Here is a 15,717-nt window from a genome sequence, read left to right on the forward strand (position 1 = left end):
GTTAAGAAGCTCTTCCAGGGGATAGGCGGGCAGGGAGTGAGTGCGGTTTCAGTGGACGGATAAGATTCGTAAAGTTTACTCTTGTTATTTGTATGGTTTTACTGTGGTTCAGGTATGGACCAGGAGGAGAGACAGAGGAAAGTGGAGGCAGGACGTGCAAAGGTCTGTTGTACTACTCGTTCCGTTGCTAAGCTAAGCTGTCGCGACTCGACTCGAGTCTCGAGCTATCGGAATTTGAAACAGTGACACGCATCAAATTTTTTTTTGTTTATTTTCGCAGTATTCTGATATCTCACGCCTCTACACGTGTAATTATGTGTCGGAACTGCTCAAACTAAAGCTGTACTATAGTACAGTGAGGCTTAGGTTTCCGGTGTCTGTCGCGGCAGTCGCGAGTCGGGTGTTTGAAGTCAGCTCAACTCAAGTGCTGCTGTGGGGTGTAAACTTGTGAGCCGAGGCGAGCCTCGTCGTGCTCAATCAATGTTTGTTTGTGTCGGTACAGTCTGATGATGCTCTCAGTTGTGTCACACTCTGACTCTCTTCTCCTCAGTGTGTGTGACGCCGCCAGGGTGTGTGTCCAGTACCGCATCATCATATCGCGTCCCCCAGCAGCAGCAGTTGCCGGTTCTTAGGTTTCATTCGTAACCAGAAACAGCTCAATATATTAATATATCGCATGCAATCCCGTCGTGGTGTGTGTGTGTGTGTGTGTGTGTGTGTGTGTGTGTGTTCGTGTTCAATGACATTTCCTCTATGTCCTGTTCCTGATTGCTTGAATGGCACAGAGGAGGAGGCCCTGGGGCTGCAAGTGCGCACGCACGCGCGCGCTCACACGCGCAACAGGTGACACACACCCCGGTCCTCTTGGACTCCTCCTAAAATATGTGCTGTTGCTCACTTCTGCAGCAGGATACATAGCTGTTTTGTGTTGGATGTTACAATTGGCCTTCTGGCAACTGCATGGAATTTACCTTGGCGCAGTGGGTTGGACCGCAGTCCTACTCTCCGGTGGGTCTGGGGTTCGAGTCCCGCTTGGGGTGCCTTGTGACGGACTGGCGTCCCGTCCTGGGTGTGTCCCCTTCCCCCTCTGGCCTTACGCCCTGTGTTGCCGGGTAGGCTCCGGTTCCCCGTGACCCCGTAAGGGACAAGCGGTTCTGAAAATGTGTGTGTGTGTGTGTGTGTGTGTGTGTGTGTGTGTGTGTGTGTGTGTGTGTGCGCGCGCCCAGTAGGAAATGTTTCGCTCTTTAAAATGGAAAAACTGTGGAATTTGCATGTTCTCCCCTGTGTTTATGTGAGTTTCCTCCCACAGTCCATAGACATGCTGTTCAGGTTCATCCATAGTGTTTGAATGACTGTGTGTGTGTGTGTGTGTGTGTGTGTGTGTGTTCCCTGATGTATGGATGAGTAACCCATTTGTAAGTCGTGGATCTAGTAGTGTAAGTTTACCCTGGTGAATAAAGTGTGGGGTGGTAACACTACATAGAGTTCATTGGAAGTTCCTTTGGAAAAAAGTGTCTGCTAAATAAATGTTAATTTTATTCAAAATTGTTGAACTTTAAGTATCCCTTTGGGGTTAAAGTATTACTATTAACAGTACCATGATAAAGCAATATTGTGTTTTTCAGTTGCATTACTTATTTGTAATTACTGCCTTATAAGACACACAAATGCCAAAGATATGTCCCTAGACCCAGAGAGGGGTTAAAATCAAATGTGTGGAAAGCAGTTTTTTTTAATTATTATTTATTTGACAATGCTTTAATAATCTGTTTGCTGTGGATCTGTAATGTTATGCTTGTATAGCACTCTAAACAGTTGGGATCAACTGCTGGAGCTGCTATTCATTACGTCAATAACATAGGGATGAAAAATCCACACGCATGGTAACAATTGCATTTGAGAGGAAAGGTGTTCACCCCCCATTGATGGTCTCCATGAATTATTAGTACCAGTGGAACAGCTGGTAGTGCAAGGGTTAGACCTGCCTTTGGATCCAAAGGTCGCAGGTACAAACCTTACTTCCAGTTGTAGTACTCCTGGGCAACATACCTATCCTAAATTGCTCCAGTAAAAATTACCCGGGTGTATAAATGGGTAAATAATTCTAGGTAGGTTAACATTGTAAGTCGCTTTGGAGAAAAGCATCAGCTAAAATGAATGAATGTAGTTTGCTGTTTCTCCTAGTGTCATGAGATCTTCGTTTATACAGTATGATGGATCTTGTTTCCCCCATCCCAGATATCTTTAGAAATTTAGCAAATGAAATACAAAGTAAAGAGGAACATGTGCTCACTCCTTTAATTGTCCTCTAGTTGTCTTGCTGGGCCACATTAAGCATTTATTTATTATAGGCCAAAATATCCATGATATACATTGGTTTTTTTGCAGTCATGCATTCCTGGGTATTTACATGATATTTTTCTCTCTCCTGTTATGTTTTAACCTGTTTGCAGTTGTTGTGACACATTGATTTGTTTTGCTTAATTTAACACACTATATACTTCAAAAGAGCTTTCCTTGGGTAGCCATTTACACCTAGTATGGGGTAGTGTGTGAACTGCTCCTCTGCCTCTTTCCCTTGGTACTGGGTCAGGTCCTTAGCCCAGGGGTGTGTCACGCAGTGGTGCTTCCTGTTGTCCTGTGTTCCCTTGTCTGTAGGCAGGTGCTCTGTGTGGAGGGAAAGTGCCAGTGACGGTGGCTCTGCACCTTGGCTTTCATACACCATTCACACTGGTCACAGAGGTTGCTTTCCAAGCAGACCTGTGTATTCTGATGTAGAGCATGTTGGTTTGTTGGATTTTGTCTTCGCGTGTGCCTTTTGCTGGCAGTGAACTGTTAGTACAGCTCCCACATATCTCATACAAGTTAGTGTTTGTACACCTCATTTCCTCCTCTGGTGAACAACCTGTCCACTATTTCTCTTGTAACACTGACAATGAGGGTGCTGTAAATTGTCAAGTGTCTGTGTATATTAGAGAAGAGAAATAGTCTGACTTGAGTATGCCTGAAAACAGGCCTCTAGTGTAGTGGAAGAGTGGTGTGTTTAGCATCACCATCTTGCATAGATGCAGAACTGGGTCAGCATCACATCTCATCAGGGCATGGGGGCGGGGCTCATTGTGGACGGAGCACAAGTGCCGCTCCAGGGTTTGTGCTCTGGTCACGTGACTGGTTGGAGCACCACTGTGACTCCTGCTGCTGTCGGCTCTGTGCTGTCGTCTCGGTGGACTGTTGTGAAAGCGGCTGGGCGAGGCCATGGAGGGTTTGTCTGTGTTGGATGTTCAAGGACTGGCGTGGCGCTGGGCTTCGTGTGGCTCTGTGGTTCCCTGGCCTCACAGCTGCAGGATCCGGGTGCTCTTCATCCCACTGATGCTTGCGGAAGCGACGGCTGTTTGCAGGGACCTTGTTTCCAGCACTAATCTGCTTTAAGCCTCTTTAAGGGCTGATGGGAGAGATGGGAGGTGGCAAAATGCGGCACTTCTTGGCTTGCATGCAGCTATAATGTGGTGCCCAAGTCCTCCAGCCTGTTGTAAAGGGTGGTGATCCCTTGAGGTTGGGAGGGGCCATGCTGGAATGCCCATCAGAAGCTGGATGGCATGTTCAGACTTAACACTGTCTTTTTTTTTCTTTTCCTCCCCCCCCCTTCCTCCTGTCCTTATGTTTAATGTCCAGCTCGCTTTGGTCCCCTGGAGGGTGACACATTTTGCCTGGGTGGATGACCCCACTGTCTGAGCTGGATATGCTACAAGGCTCTTGGGGCCTGTCCTACTCACAGCACGTTTTGAACTTTGTCGTCCTTTGCTGCTGTAGAGAGCATGTTTGTCTGGTATTGTTACCTGTTCCTCACCTACATCTCTTTATACCTTTCCTTCAATTTCCTTCGCAGCTTGCTCACTTTAGACAGCGCAAAGCAAAAGTCGACAGCGCGAATCCGCAGAAAAAGACGCAGAAGAGGAAGGGGGCGCCTGCTGTCTCGGAAGATCCTGCACCGGAAGAGTGCACAATAATACCAGATATGTGCACCGTGAGTAGCAGGACCCCTGCAGAGGTGCGAGCCTTGGCCACATCTGTTGACTGTTATACTGAACAAGTAACTGGTTATCATTTTTTGTTAACCGCTTGGTCATTTCAACATGTTTTGTGCGTCACCGTCCCGCAGGTACTGCAGTACATACTAAAGTCAATCCAGGCAGCTTGGTAATAAATGTACATTTAGAGACTAAATGTATTGCTCCAGGTCCAGACTATGTAAACACCTGCAGCAGTTCCTCAAAAACCTGGTAATCCACTTGATGGATATGAGACTTTGACAGTGTTTGGGGTGATGCATTAATTAATAAAGGAATAACAAAAGACTTCCTGGGGTAGGAGCCTGATGTTTCAGGAGTGATGTGAAAACTATGCTATAGAGAAGAAACGGTGCAACAGTGTGGGTGGGAACGGAGCAACATTTTGAAGTGGCCTCTGTAGTGTGGACTCACTCTGAACTGGCTGACATTTAAAGTTTAATTTCTCTGTACTACCCAACAGGGCTGCCCCCCTCTGGGAGCAGCACAGGTATTATCCATCTTAAGGCTGTATTTTTAATTTTGGATGACGTAGGACAGCCTGAAGTCTGGCATGGACTCGATCAGCATTACAGCACAGCAGGAGCAGTGGCCAGAGGCCCCCGAGGGGAGTGTGCTTGGGGATCCTGAAGCTGCAGAGGCCTGTGAGGGATTTGAGGACCTGAGAGAGATGCTGGTGGCACACAAGGGGCAGGAGCAACTGCAGGTAAAGTGTAATAACCACCTCTGCAAGTACACACTGCTCCAAGAAGGTGGAGCTCTTCCAGGCACTCTGACCTGTATTGGTCATGTGGCAGCTAGTGTAGCTCCCAGAGGGATGTGGAAGTGGGTTTCTGGAAGAAAAATGACTTGTTTGAGGACCAGGATGCATAGATAACCAGGCCCAGAGATGGTCAGCATCACACCAGTGAAAGATCTCTCTGAAGAGAGAGAGCAGAATTCACCATTGGACATGTATTGTACACCGACACAAACATCTCACTGGTGCCTGTTAGATGATTTCTGTTGCCAACTGCATGTAAATGAATTTGATGGTTTATGACAGACTGTGTAAACAATTTACACTTTGCTTTGCTCTTGTTAAAGAACTTTTTGCCTCAACCTCCTTGTTGGGTAAATGAGGAGGTGAATGTGAGGCAGAATTAATGCTTTTTCTCTGTACAGGAGCTGCAGATGGCAGTGCAGAAGCGCAATGACATCATCTCACAGCTCAGTGCTAACCTACAGGTGGCGCTTCAGAGCCGGCAGCAGGTGCAGCTAGAGGCCCTGCAGCTCAGTGAGCAGATCCGTGCCTTACAGCAGCAGCTTCAGCAGGTTAGTACATCTGCTACACACTCTTGTGGTTTGGTTGTGTGGGCCTTTATACAGACTCGTAGTGACACAGGAGGCATCCGATTGTGTTGCAGGCCAGCGATTACCTGCTCTCACACAGCCATAACTGTGTGGAGATAAGTGAGGCCCACCAGCACGTTTCCCAGTTCCAGCACTGCTTACAGGGCCATGCATCCCAGCTGGATGGGTTGCACCAGCAGCTTGAGGAGGCCCACAAGGTACTGGCTGGGAATGTGATAGTGGTTATGTTTAAAAAAGATGTGACTTTGTCTTCATAAAAGTTCTTTGTCTTAGAAAACCACAGAGCAACAGAAGGTCCTCACACAGAAGCAGGCAGTGATGAGAGATGTACATGGCTGCGTCTACAATCTGTACAAGTCCCAGGATGCTTGGTCACTCAGAGAGTGGGAGCAGGAAGAATGTGAACAAATGCCTAGTGAGCACCACGGTGCAGAGTCACTTCTGCAGAGACTTGTAGCTGAGTTGGAGAAGGAGCGGGAGAGGAGCCAGCAGGAATGGGAGCGTGCATCACAGTTTGAAATGCTTGCCCAAGCCCTCAAGAATGAGAAGAATGAGCTAAAAGAGCAGCTTGCCTGTGTCCAGGTTGACCTGAACCAAAACAAAATGCTGGCCAGCGAAGGCCATCAGTACAAGGCTGAGAAGGAAGAGGTGAACTTGGAGATGGTGCGGCTGAAGAGTCTTGTGCAGGATCTTCAGAACCGGCTGCAGCAGGCAGAACAGACAGCTGGAGATTTGAGGGCTCAGTTTGAAGCTGATCGGTCCAACTACGAGTTTCGACTGCAGACTCTAGAAGAAGAGAAAGAGATGGACTTGGCTCAGCTGGCAGAGGCCCATGAGACGGCCTTGCAGCGATTAAAGGAGGACCACAAAGAGAAGCTCCAGCAGTTGCATGAGCAGTTGGTCCACAGACAGGAGTCAAAGCTGAGTGACATTGAGGACCCAGTAGAAAGCTTCAACTCCATGGTCTGTGAAAATCAGTGGATCCAGGACATTACTACTGACCACCAGGACCCAGTCTTTGAACTCTCCTCCAACAGTGGGAACCATCTGATGGAGAAGTATCTTGCTTCTACTGTCCAGCAAGACTCCCCTGGGGCTGAAGACTGTCTTGGTGAACTTGGCCAGCTAGAGCAGGTGGAGCTGAACAGTGAGCTTGACATTGAGAAGTCTAGAAGTCCTGTCCAAGTCCTCACTGAACAGGATGAGGACTTGTCTAATGGACAAAGTCTGGTTCTTGCTCCATGGGAGGGTTCCCCCAGATTGAGCCAGTGGCCAACGTGTGGCTCTTCTCACATGGGTGAAGAGCCAGGAGCCACGGAAGCAGGAAAGGCCCTGCTCACACAAGAGTGCAGGGACCTGCTAAAGCAACTTGAAGACAAAGAGAAGCAGCTGGAAGTTCTCCAGGAAGAGGTGCAGAGGTCTGCGGAGGAGCTGCAGGAAGCTGTGCAGAAGTGGAGTTGTGTGACAGAGATGCTGCAGTCTGTTCAGTGGGAGCTGGAGGCAGAGAGAGAGTGCAGGCTGCACTGCGAGGAAATGATCAGCCGTAAGACTCGTGAAGAGGACAACCTGAGAAACAGGCTCAGTTCTCTGCAGAGTGGGGCGGCCTTGCTCCCTCAGGGGATAGAAGATGTGCTGCAAGAGCTGAAGCAGGAGAAAGAGTGCCTGCTGCAACAGCTTAGGGAGCAAGAGCAGCTAGTCCAGGACATCCAGGAGCAGATACTGGCTGGGGACTCTGTGACCTGTGAGGTCCAGGTCCATTTTGGCCACCAACTCAGAGTCCTGCAGGAACAGAGAGATCAGCTAGAGGCCCAGCTAGATGCCCAGAGAGCTAAACTCTGGAACACTTCAGAGCTCCTGGGTCAGAAGACACTGGAGCTGGACTCTGCTAAAGCAGAGCGCCACCATCTCCAGGAAGAGCTCCTGAAAAGTGAGGATAAAGTTGAGAAGACAAATAAAGAGAATGCAGATTTACAGTCGCAGCTTGATTGCCTCCAGCAGAACCTGGTGAATGTTGAAGAGGCTGTCAGGCAGGGAGCAGCCGAAAAGGCAGCCCAAGAGCGTCGACTCACAGAACTTGAAGCCAAAGCCGTAAACATGGAGAATGTTGTGGCCTCACAGCAGGAGGAGTTCCACAAGCAACTCATGGCTAAGAACTCAGATGTTGAGAAGCTTGAGATGGAGAGGAAGAATATGGAGGTGGAACATCAGGAGAAGGTCTGTGCTTTAGAGAAGGAGCTGGGTGACCTCAGATCTTCGTTGATGTTCCAGGAGAACGAGCACAGGAAGGCTGCGGAGCTGCTGCAGAAAGAATCTAAGAATCTGCACAAGGCTGTGGATGAGGCAGAGGCCCAGCTGACATCCTGCCAGCAGGCCAATCATCACCTGGAGCAGAAACACCAGGAGGTGGTGAGTCAGTCTGTCTGATGACCTGAGCTCTGTGTTCAAATATGATATGTTTGTGGACACAGACAAGTTGTCATGCGTTTCTCTCCCCACAGGTGCAAGCATTGCACTTGGAGATGCAGCGGAAGCTGATGGAGCTGAAGGACACCATGGAGGAGGAGCAGAAGAGACAGATTGTGCTAATTAAGCAGGTTGGACTAACAGATCATGCTAGTTTTTATGAGGCATGTCTGCACTGGGATCCCACAAAAAAATATTGGAGTAACGTGTGTCTTGGAGCTGATTGGTGCATTCTCTCAAGCTACAGGTCCATGAGCGGGAGCACCAGCGGGAACAGGCAGAGGTAGCCAGCAGACACCAGGAGCAGCTGGCCTGTCTGCGCCTGGAGCTCACTGAGGAGCTGCGTGATGGCCTGGAGACAGCCCACCAAGCAGAGCTGCTCCAGGTGCAGGTTGGTATGATGGTGGTACCCAGGAGCCGCCCTCAAGGCCGGGTTTGTGGACGGTTGTTGCACCTGAAGAGTGACCCCTGGACTGTCTGCGCAGGCACAGCAGGCTCTCGAGCTGGAGGCCTTACGTCTGAGCCTTAGTGAGCAGCACGCTGCACAGCTGGAGCTGTCCCAGCAAAACCTGCAACGTGACAAGGAGGCGGCGCTCAGTGAGCTCCAAACGAGCCTCCGCGATCGTTGGGCTCAGGAGAACGCAATGCTGCAGACCCGGCAGCAGCGGGAACTTGAGCGGGTTCGAGAGCAGCATCAGCAGGAACTGGGTGAGTGTTGCTGCACTGCTGGGGAGGAGGAGTTTGGTTTTTCTGATTTATACAGGTGTGGTGGGTGTAGGAGGGTCTTGGGAGAGTGTCTTATTGGCATGGTGACACGGTCTGCTTGGTGTCACTTGCAGACAAGCTCAAAGAGGTGTGTGAAACACGTCTGTTGCAGCAGAGAGTCCTGATGGAGGAACAGCAGGCCTCTGAGCTTGAGGTACACCTCCTTTGGCAGTGGCTCATGCTCAGAGCAATGCTCTCTGCTCACTTAATGACCTGAGGAAGGCCTATGGTTCTCCCTCCACATGTTTGGTTCTCTGTAGGCTCAGAGGGCAGCATTACACCGGGAGGCCAACGAGGCTCGTACAGAGCTCCAGGCCTTGGTTTCCAACACGCAGGGAAAGCTGGAGGACCTGCTGACCTCCCAGGATCAGAAGGTCCGGCAGCTGGAGGAGGACCTAACCCAAGCGTGGTTGGACCGCGATGCTGCTGCCAGTGAGTAATTGCCCTTTGTACCTGATTAGTGTGAAGGTCAAATGACTGAATTTCTCATTCAGCTCTCGCTGTGTTCTTGCAGGGGCTGTGGAAGAGCTGGTGAGCAGCCACAAGGTTGTGTTGGAAGAACACAAGGAGCATGTCTTCCACCTAGAGGAGCAGCTCAGGATAGGAGCAGAGAAGGAGCAGCAGCTGGAACAGCAGGTCAGAGGATTGCTGGCACACACTGTCCAGCTCCTGTGTTGTGTGTGTGCTGACACTGGTTGGTGGATGGCCCCCTTCATGCCTTGATGGTCTTGTCAGTTGGAGAAGGTGAAAGCGGAGTGCTTGGAGCTCAAGTCCAGCTCGAAGCAGGAAGTCACCCAGCTCTGGTCCCAGCTGGAGAGCATGCGGGCAAGCCGGCAGGAGCTGGGGGGTAAGCTCACTCACCCGTGTCCTCTGATTGTTGTACTGAATAAACCTTGTATTCTTAAACAACCTTTGAGTAGGTAAGGGTTTTGTCACTTGTAGGATCCTCTGCCTCATTTGAGCCCTTTTGCACCGTTTACCCTGCAGAGCTGAAGGACCAACTGCTGGCTCGCTCATCTTGCGTTGAGGACATTGAGCGCCTGAAGCAGGAATTTTCCCAGCAGCGCAAGAACATCCAGGAGCACAATGAATTGGAGCTGGAGAACTTGCGCTCCTACTTTGAGCAGCGCCTGCGGGCCACCGAGGAGAGCTACCGGGAAGAGATTGCTCTGCTCCAGCTAAAGCTGGTGGAAGGTGCACTGGAGGAGTCTGTGCTCAAGACTGGGGATGCCAGGTCTGCTTGGCTACTCTCCTGCCACTAATATCCCTGTTGGACATGAGAGCAGATTGGTGTGTGAGGTGCTGTGTGTTACCAGCTGTGCTTGCATTCACTCAGTAAATTGTGCTCTACAGTTTTGTTTCTGAAGGGAGTGAAGAAAAGAGCAACCTGATGGCAGAGGTCACTGCCAAACTGGAGAAGCACAAGGTACATGGAAGTAGTAAGTCATTTGCTGTTTTGGAAGAATGGGGGGTAGGCATGGTGGCTTGACAATGTGTTCCTCCCCTCTGGCAGGAGGACCTGGAGGCCTTGCGGCTGCAGCTGGAGGGTCGCCACAAACAGGACCTGAAGCAGCTGCGTGCCTCTCTGGCCACGGCCTACCAGGAAGAGCTGCTGCAGGTGAAGGCAGACCTCGCAGACTGCCATTTCCAGGAGATGAAGTCCAAGCATGCTCTGGAGCTGGAGCAGCTGCGTGCCAAGCTCTCAGAAAGCCATCTGAAAGGTTGCTTCTCCCAGAGTGTTATGCTTCACTTTTACCCTGACATTGAACTGCCTCTCCTGTTGAGATGAATATTTCTGTTCAATCTGAGGTGGTTCTACCCTCTGTAGTCTTCAGTCCTTTTCATGTTCTAATCCTTCCTCATCAGTCAAAGACTTTCTGATCTGCAGAAATCACAAGACTGCGGCTGCAGAACACCCAGGATGTTGCGCAGCAGGTGGAGGCTGAGCTGAAGCAGAAGGCCCAGGCCTTAGTCAAAGAGTACCAAGCCCAGCTGACCAAAGTTTGCCTCCAGGGCCTGGAGAAACGACACATTACTCTTGCAGAGGAGCGTGATGGAGAGGTGAGCCAGGGAGGACCTGCTGCTGCTCTGTGGTTTTCCACTGGGTCAGCTAGAGGTCATGGTTAAGTTACTGAGGTAAATGGGAGAAGTGCCCTCTTCAGTGGTCCAGCAGCCAGCCTCTGCTTCACCACTAGTATTTGCTGTCTGTGCAGCTGAAGCGGAGCTTTGTGGAGGAGCGAACGGAGCCAGAGCTGCAGGTCATCCAGCCCAAGGATGTACTCAAAGGATCTGAGGAGTACTGCATTGACACAAGGGAGGAGCTGCAGGCGGACTGCACTGAACAGGAGCAAGAGGTCTGCCAGCAGCATAGCTTGCATGGCAAAGAGAGCCCCCATGTGGCAAGGCAGGCAGTTGAGGCACAGTTCCACAGTGAGCTGCATGTGACCAAGAGCACTGTGGCTTATGCAGTGAAGGAACTTGACATCCTGTTGCAGGAACATGTTAAGGCCAGGCTGCACGATACCCAAGACAGGTGAGCTTTGCCTGGTCATGTGACTCCTGCACCTCCTGTAACGATCTGTGCTGCTTAAGGCATGCAGTGTTTCTAGATTTTCTCATATCACTGTACATAGCTGTATGGTACAAATGATGTATGTATGGGTTTAGGTGTAACTAGTCAGCCTTGCACCTCATGATAAACATGATACAAATATGGCAAGGGAATACCATGCACTAGTCTGAGGTCGGTCTGTGTAACTCGTTACTCCATGTAACTGTCTGATTGTTGCAGCACTTCATTTTAAACAACATATATGAAAGTATAATTTCTGATTACAGATTCCGAAAACAGCAGAGAGCTATAGAGAAGCTGGCTCCCTGTCATGAAGAAATGGGGACATTCAGGGTGGAGCTTGAGCAGCTGGAGGTGGCCCTTAATGCTGCCCACAGGGTGGAGCTTGAGCAGCTGGAGGCGAACCTTAATGCCGCCCACAGGGTGGAGCTTGAGCAGCTGGAGGTGAACCAAAAAAAGCAGAGAGATGATTTGGAATCCCAGATGCTTTCCAACATGGACATCCTGGAGGCAACCTACCTATCAGAGATCCAGACTATCCGTTCTGAGCATATGCAGTTGATGCAGGAGAAGGAGAGGAGCCACTCTGCTGAGCTACAGAGACTGAGTGAGAAGCAGCAGCGCTATGTGCAGGCTGCCACTGAGGAGCTGAGGGGGAAGCTCGCTCAAGCCCATGTGGACAAATTCACGGCGATGGCAGCGGAACTGGGACAGGCACACAAGGTGAGGCCAGACTGTCACTGCATGAGAGTGCACTGTAAAAAATTGAATTGAACTTGAGTGGGTCCCATGGGTCTCCATATTCAGCATCTCTGCATTCTGTGTCATCTTTGGTCTCAGAGCTCTGTGCAAATGAGCCCCTTTGTTAGGGTAGTGCAGTTTGTTGCTTGGCAGCCTTTCCCTTCTGTGGGAACAACATGTTAATGAGGAGCAGTTCTCCTTTGCACTTCTCAGCCCTCATCCCAGTTAGAGGTGTTACATGTGTTCATACTGAACAGGTCATTTGAGAAAGGACCAGACTTATCATGGTGTGCTCTTACTTACTTATGCCTACTACCCCTCTTGGGGCATAGGCTGTCAACAAGGGCTCTCCAGGCATCTCTGTCCTGGGCCAGTTTTTCCAGTTTTCCCCAGGTGTGGCCCATCCTCTTGGTTTCTGCATCCAGGTGGTGTCGCCATGTGTTTTTTGGCCAGCCTCGCTTCCTCTTGCCTTGGGGGTTCCACGTGAGGGCTGCTCTTGTAGTGTTTGAAGCTGGCTTTCACAGAGTATGGCCGATCCATCACCAGCGTCTTTGCAGGATATCATCTTCTACTGGTTGTTGTCCTGATCTCTGCCATAGCTCTTGGTTGCTGATGATCACGGGCCAGTGGATCCTAAGAATCTGTCGCAAACAGTTGATGAATGTCTGTCTGTCTTTTTTTGTGGTGGTGACAGTGGTCCTCCAGGTCTCTGCTCCGTAAAGTAGGACTGACTTTACGTTGGAGTTGAAAATTCGGGTCTTGGTCTTGACTGTCAGAACTCTGGACCCCCACACGTTCTTCAGTTGCAGGAAAGCTGCCCTTGCCTTGCCTATTCTGACGTTGACATCGACATCTGTCCCACCCTGCTTGTCGATTATGCTGCCTAGGTAGGAGAAGCTGTCCACCTCTTCTAACGCTTCACCGTTAAGTGTAATTGGAGAGTCCTTGCCTGCATTGACCCTCAGTATCTTGCTCTTCCCTCTGTGGATGATGAGACCCACTCTTGCTGAGTTCTCTGCCACAGTGCTGGTCTTCTCCTGCATTTGTTGGTGGGTATGTGAGAGAAGGGTGAGGTCATCTGCAAAATCCAAGTCATCCAACTGTTCCCAAGGTGTTCATTGGATCCCAAGTCGCTTCTCGGCTGTGGAGGTCTTCATCACCCAGTCAATCACAAGCGGGAACAAAAATGGTGACAGGAGGCATCCTTGTCTAACTCCTGTTCGCACCAGGAAAGCGCTAGTGAGCTTCTGACCATGCAGCACCCTGCAGGTCATCCCGTCGTAGGAGTTCCTGATGATGTTGGTAAACTTCTCTGGTATTCCGTAATGTCTCATCACCTTCCACAGGGTGTCTGTCTACACTGTCAAAGGCTTTCTCAGTCAATGAAGTTTATGTAGAGTGACGTTCCATTCTATTGACTGCTCCAATATAATATGCAGCGTGGCTATTTGATCTATGCAGGATCGCTCTTTCCGGAATCCTGCCTGCTGGTCTCGGAGCTGTTGGTCAACTGCGTCCTTCATTCTGTTGAGGAGGATCCTATTGAACACCTTGCCTGGAACCGACAAGAGTGTTATGCCTCTATAGTTGGAGCAGCTGCTGAGGTCGCCTTTCTTTGGTAGCTTGATGAGGTATCCCTCCTTCCATTCTGTTGGGACAAGTTCTTCCTCCCAGATTTTCTTGAAGAGGGGGTATAGCATCTCCACTGTGGTTTCGATGTCAGCTTTCAATGCCTCTGCTAGAATGTTGTCAGGTCCAGCTGCCTTGCCAATTTTTCAGCAGTTTGATGGCCTTATGGATCTCCTCCCTAGTGGGCTCCCTGCAATCGATAGGCAGGTCTACAGCAGCTGGCTGGATGTCTGGTGGGTCCTGAGGGGCTGGTCTATTAAGCAGCTCTTCAAAGTACCCATCTTTTCTTCTGTCCCTCATCTCCAGTGATTGGTCCTTCCCTCCTTGTCCTTTACAGGCCTTTCTAGTTTGTTGAACTTTCCAGACAGCTTTTTTGTAGTGGTGTATAGATCTTTCATATTCCCTTGTTGAGCTGCTTCTTCAGCCTCAGTAGCCAAAGTATTTATTTTTGTCAATCTTGATGCTCCTCTTTGTACTTTTGTTGGCCTCACTGTATGCTTCCTGTGCTCTGGCTTTCTCGGCCCGTGTACGGCTGTTAAGAGCTATCCTCTTTTCCTTCCTTTCCTGTATCTTCTTCATGGTCTCTACTGAGAGCCATTCCTTGTGGCTGTGTTTCCTGGGGCCTAGTACTTCCTGTCATGTTATTGCCTCCTTCACTGCCTTCCATTTCACATCAATAGTCTCCTCATCCAGAAGCTCCTGCAGAGCCTGGAACTTGTTGGTGAGGGTTAGTCTGTATTCCTCTAACTTTGTCGCCTCCTTGAGAAGGGCGGTGTTGTATCTCTGGTGTTGGTTTCTCTCCTGTCCATGTCCTCTTTAGCTTGAGCCTGAGGCGAGCCACAAGGAGGTGATGGTCTGAGGCAACATCTGCTCCTCGCTTGGCTCGTACGTCCTGCAGGGATCTCCGGGACCTCCTTGTGATGCACACATGGTTTATCTAGTTCTCTGTAGATAGATCTAGTGAAACCCAGGTTGCCTTATGAATCCTTTGAGGGAAGATGCTTCCGCCAATGACCAGGTTGCTTGTGGCACATAGGTTGACAAATCTTTCTCCATTGTCATTCATCTCACCTAGTCCTTGCTGCCCCATAATCTCCTCATAGCCCCTGTTGTCGCTGCCAATCTTGGCATTGAGGTCTCCCATGACAATGGTGACGTCTCTTCCTGGCAAACTGTGGATGACGGTCTGCAGTCTGTCGTAGAATTCCTCCTCCTGCTCTTTATCGCTGTCATTAGTTGGGGCGTAGCACTGCACCACATTCATGTTAATCCTTCTCATCTTAGTTCTAAAGGTTGCTGTAATGATGCGTGGTCCATGGGCCTCCCATCCGGTGAGAGCTCTCTGGGCTGTCTTATTTAACATCAGAGCCACACCTTGGGTGTGGGGGGCGTTGTCTTCCTCGTGTCCTGAAAACGGCAGCATTTCTCCCGATAATAGCCTCTTCTGGCCTGAGCCAGTCCACCGTGATTCACTGATGCCCAAGATGGCAAGTCTGTAGGCCCTCATTTCTGTGGCCACCTGTGCTGCCTTTCCAGCTTCGTACATGGTCCTCACATTCCACGTCCCGATGTTAACATGTCCAACCCTCCTCATTTATCTGGGCTTGGGACCGGCAGGGGACCCCGAAGGAATCCCTCGACGGAGTTATCGCGGTGCGCTCACCAGCACTTTTTCCCCTTTGACAAATCACATGTCTTTCTCTATGTGGAATTCCCTTTTTAGAGGTGTGGTGGCTCTGTAAACACCTACAGTTTTGTAGTTTGTGTTTACTGATCTTTTCACATGTTGAGCCAGTGAAAGATGCCATGGTTTTCAGGTTATCATAATATCATTAACACTTAGCCTTGACTGAAGTATTTGGTCTCATGGCAATGACTAACTCCCTGGCTGACTTGCTCCCCTCAGGAGGAGCTGCTGGCTGCCCTGTCTTCCCAGCGGCAGTCCCTAGAGGACGAGCATGAGGGCGCTCTCGCGGCACTGCGCCAGGAAGTCCTGTCCTTAGAAGAGCAGCACAGCAATGCCTTGCATGAACTCCAGCAGCTGCACCTGGCAGAAGTGGAAACACTACAAGAGAGGCAACAGCAGCGATTGCAGGTCAGGAGGGTTAGGTCACGACACCCAATTTA

At 50.1% G+C, this 15,717-nt stretch overlaps 1 protein-coding gene across 3 annotated transcripts in view; it reads left to right on the forward strand.

The window, feature by feature from the left end:
- pcnt (pericentrin) overlaps positions 1 to 15,717 on the forward strand; it is a 30,259-nt gene continuing 14,542 nt past the window's right edge. For all 3 annotated transcript variants that reach the window (XM_018744404.2, XM_018744371.2, XM_018744387.2), the window contains exons 1-20: positions 1 to 162; positions 3,887 to 4,048; positions 4,603 to 4,773; positions 5,232 to 5,381; positions 5,474 to 5,617; positions 5,694 to 7,826; positions 7,919 to 8,014; positions 8,125 to 8,274; positions 8,369 to 8,591; positions 8,723 to 8,802; positions 8,909 to 9,080; positions 9,163 to 9,284; positions 9,384 to 9,495; positions 9,636 to 9,882; positions 10,002 to 10,074; positions 10,162 to 10,369; positions 10,537 to 10,709; positions 10,862 to 11,181; positions 11,487 to 11,943; positions 15,497 to 15,685. In XM_018744404.2, the coding sequence (XP_018599920.2) occupies positions 115 to 162; positions 3,887 to 4,048; positions 4,603 to 4,773; positions 5,232 to 5,381; positions 5,474 to 5,617; positions 5,694 to 7,826; positions 7,919 to 8,014; positions 8,125 to 8,274; positions 8,369 to 8,591; positions 8,723 to 8,802; positions 8,909 to 9,080; positions 9,163 to 9,284; positions 9,384 to 9,495; positions 9,636 to 9,882; positions 10,002 to 10,074; positions 10,162 to 10,369; positions 10,537 to 10,709; positions 10,862 to 11,181; positions 11,487 to 11,943; positions 15,497 to 15,685 (5,430 nt within the window). In that variant the 5' untranslated portion in view covers positions 1 to 114. The remainder of the gene's footprint in view (positions 163 to 3,886; positions 4,049 to 4,602; positions 4,774 to 5,231; positions 5,382 to 5,473; positions 5,618 to 5,693; positions 7,827 to 7,918; positions 8,015 to 8,124; positions 8,275 to 8,368; positions 8,592 to 8,722; positions 8,803 to 8,908; positions 9,081 to 9,162; positions 9,285 to 9,383; positions 9,496 to 9,635; positions 9,883 to 10,001; positions 10,075 to 10,161; positions 10,370 to 10,536; positions 10,710 to 10,861; positions 11,182 to 11,486; positions 11,944 to 15,496; positions 15,686 to 15,717) is intronic.

The sequence above is a fragment of the Scleropages formosus genome, chromosome 12 (genome assembly GCF_900964775.1).
Source record: "Scleropages formosus chromosome 12, fSclFor1.1, whole genome shotgun sequence".
NCBI lineage: Eukaryota > Metazoa > Chordata > Actinopteri > Osteoglossiformes > Osteoglossidae > Scleropages > Scleropages formosus.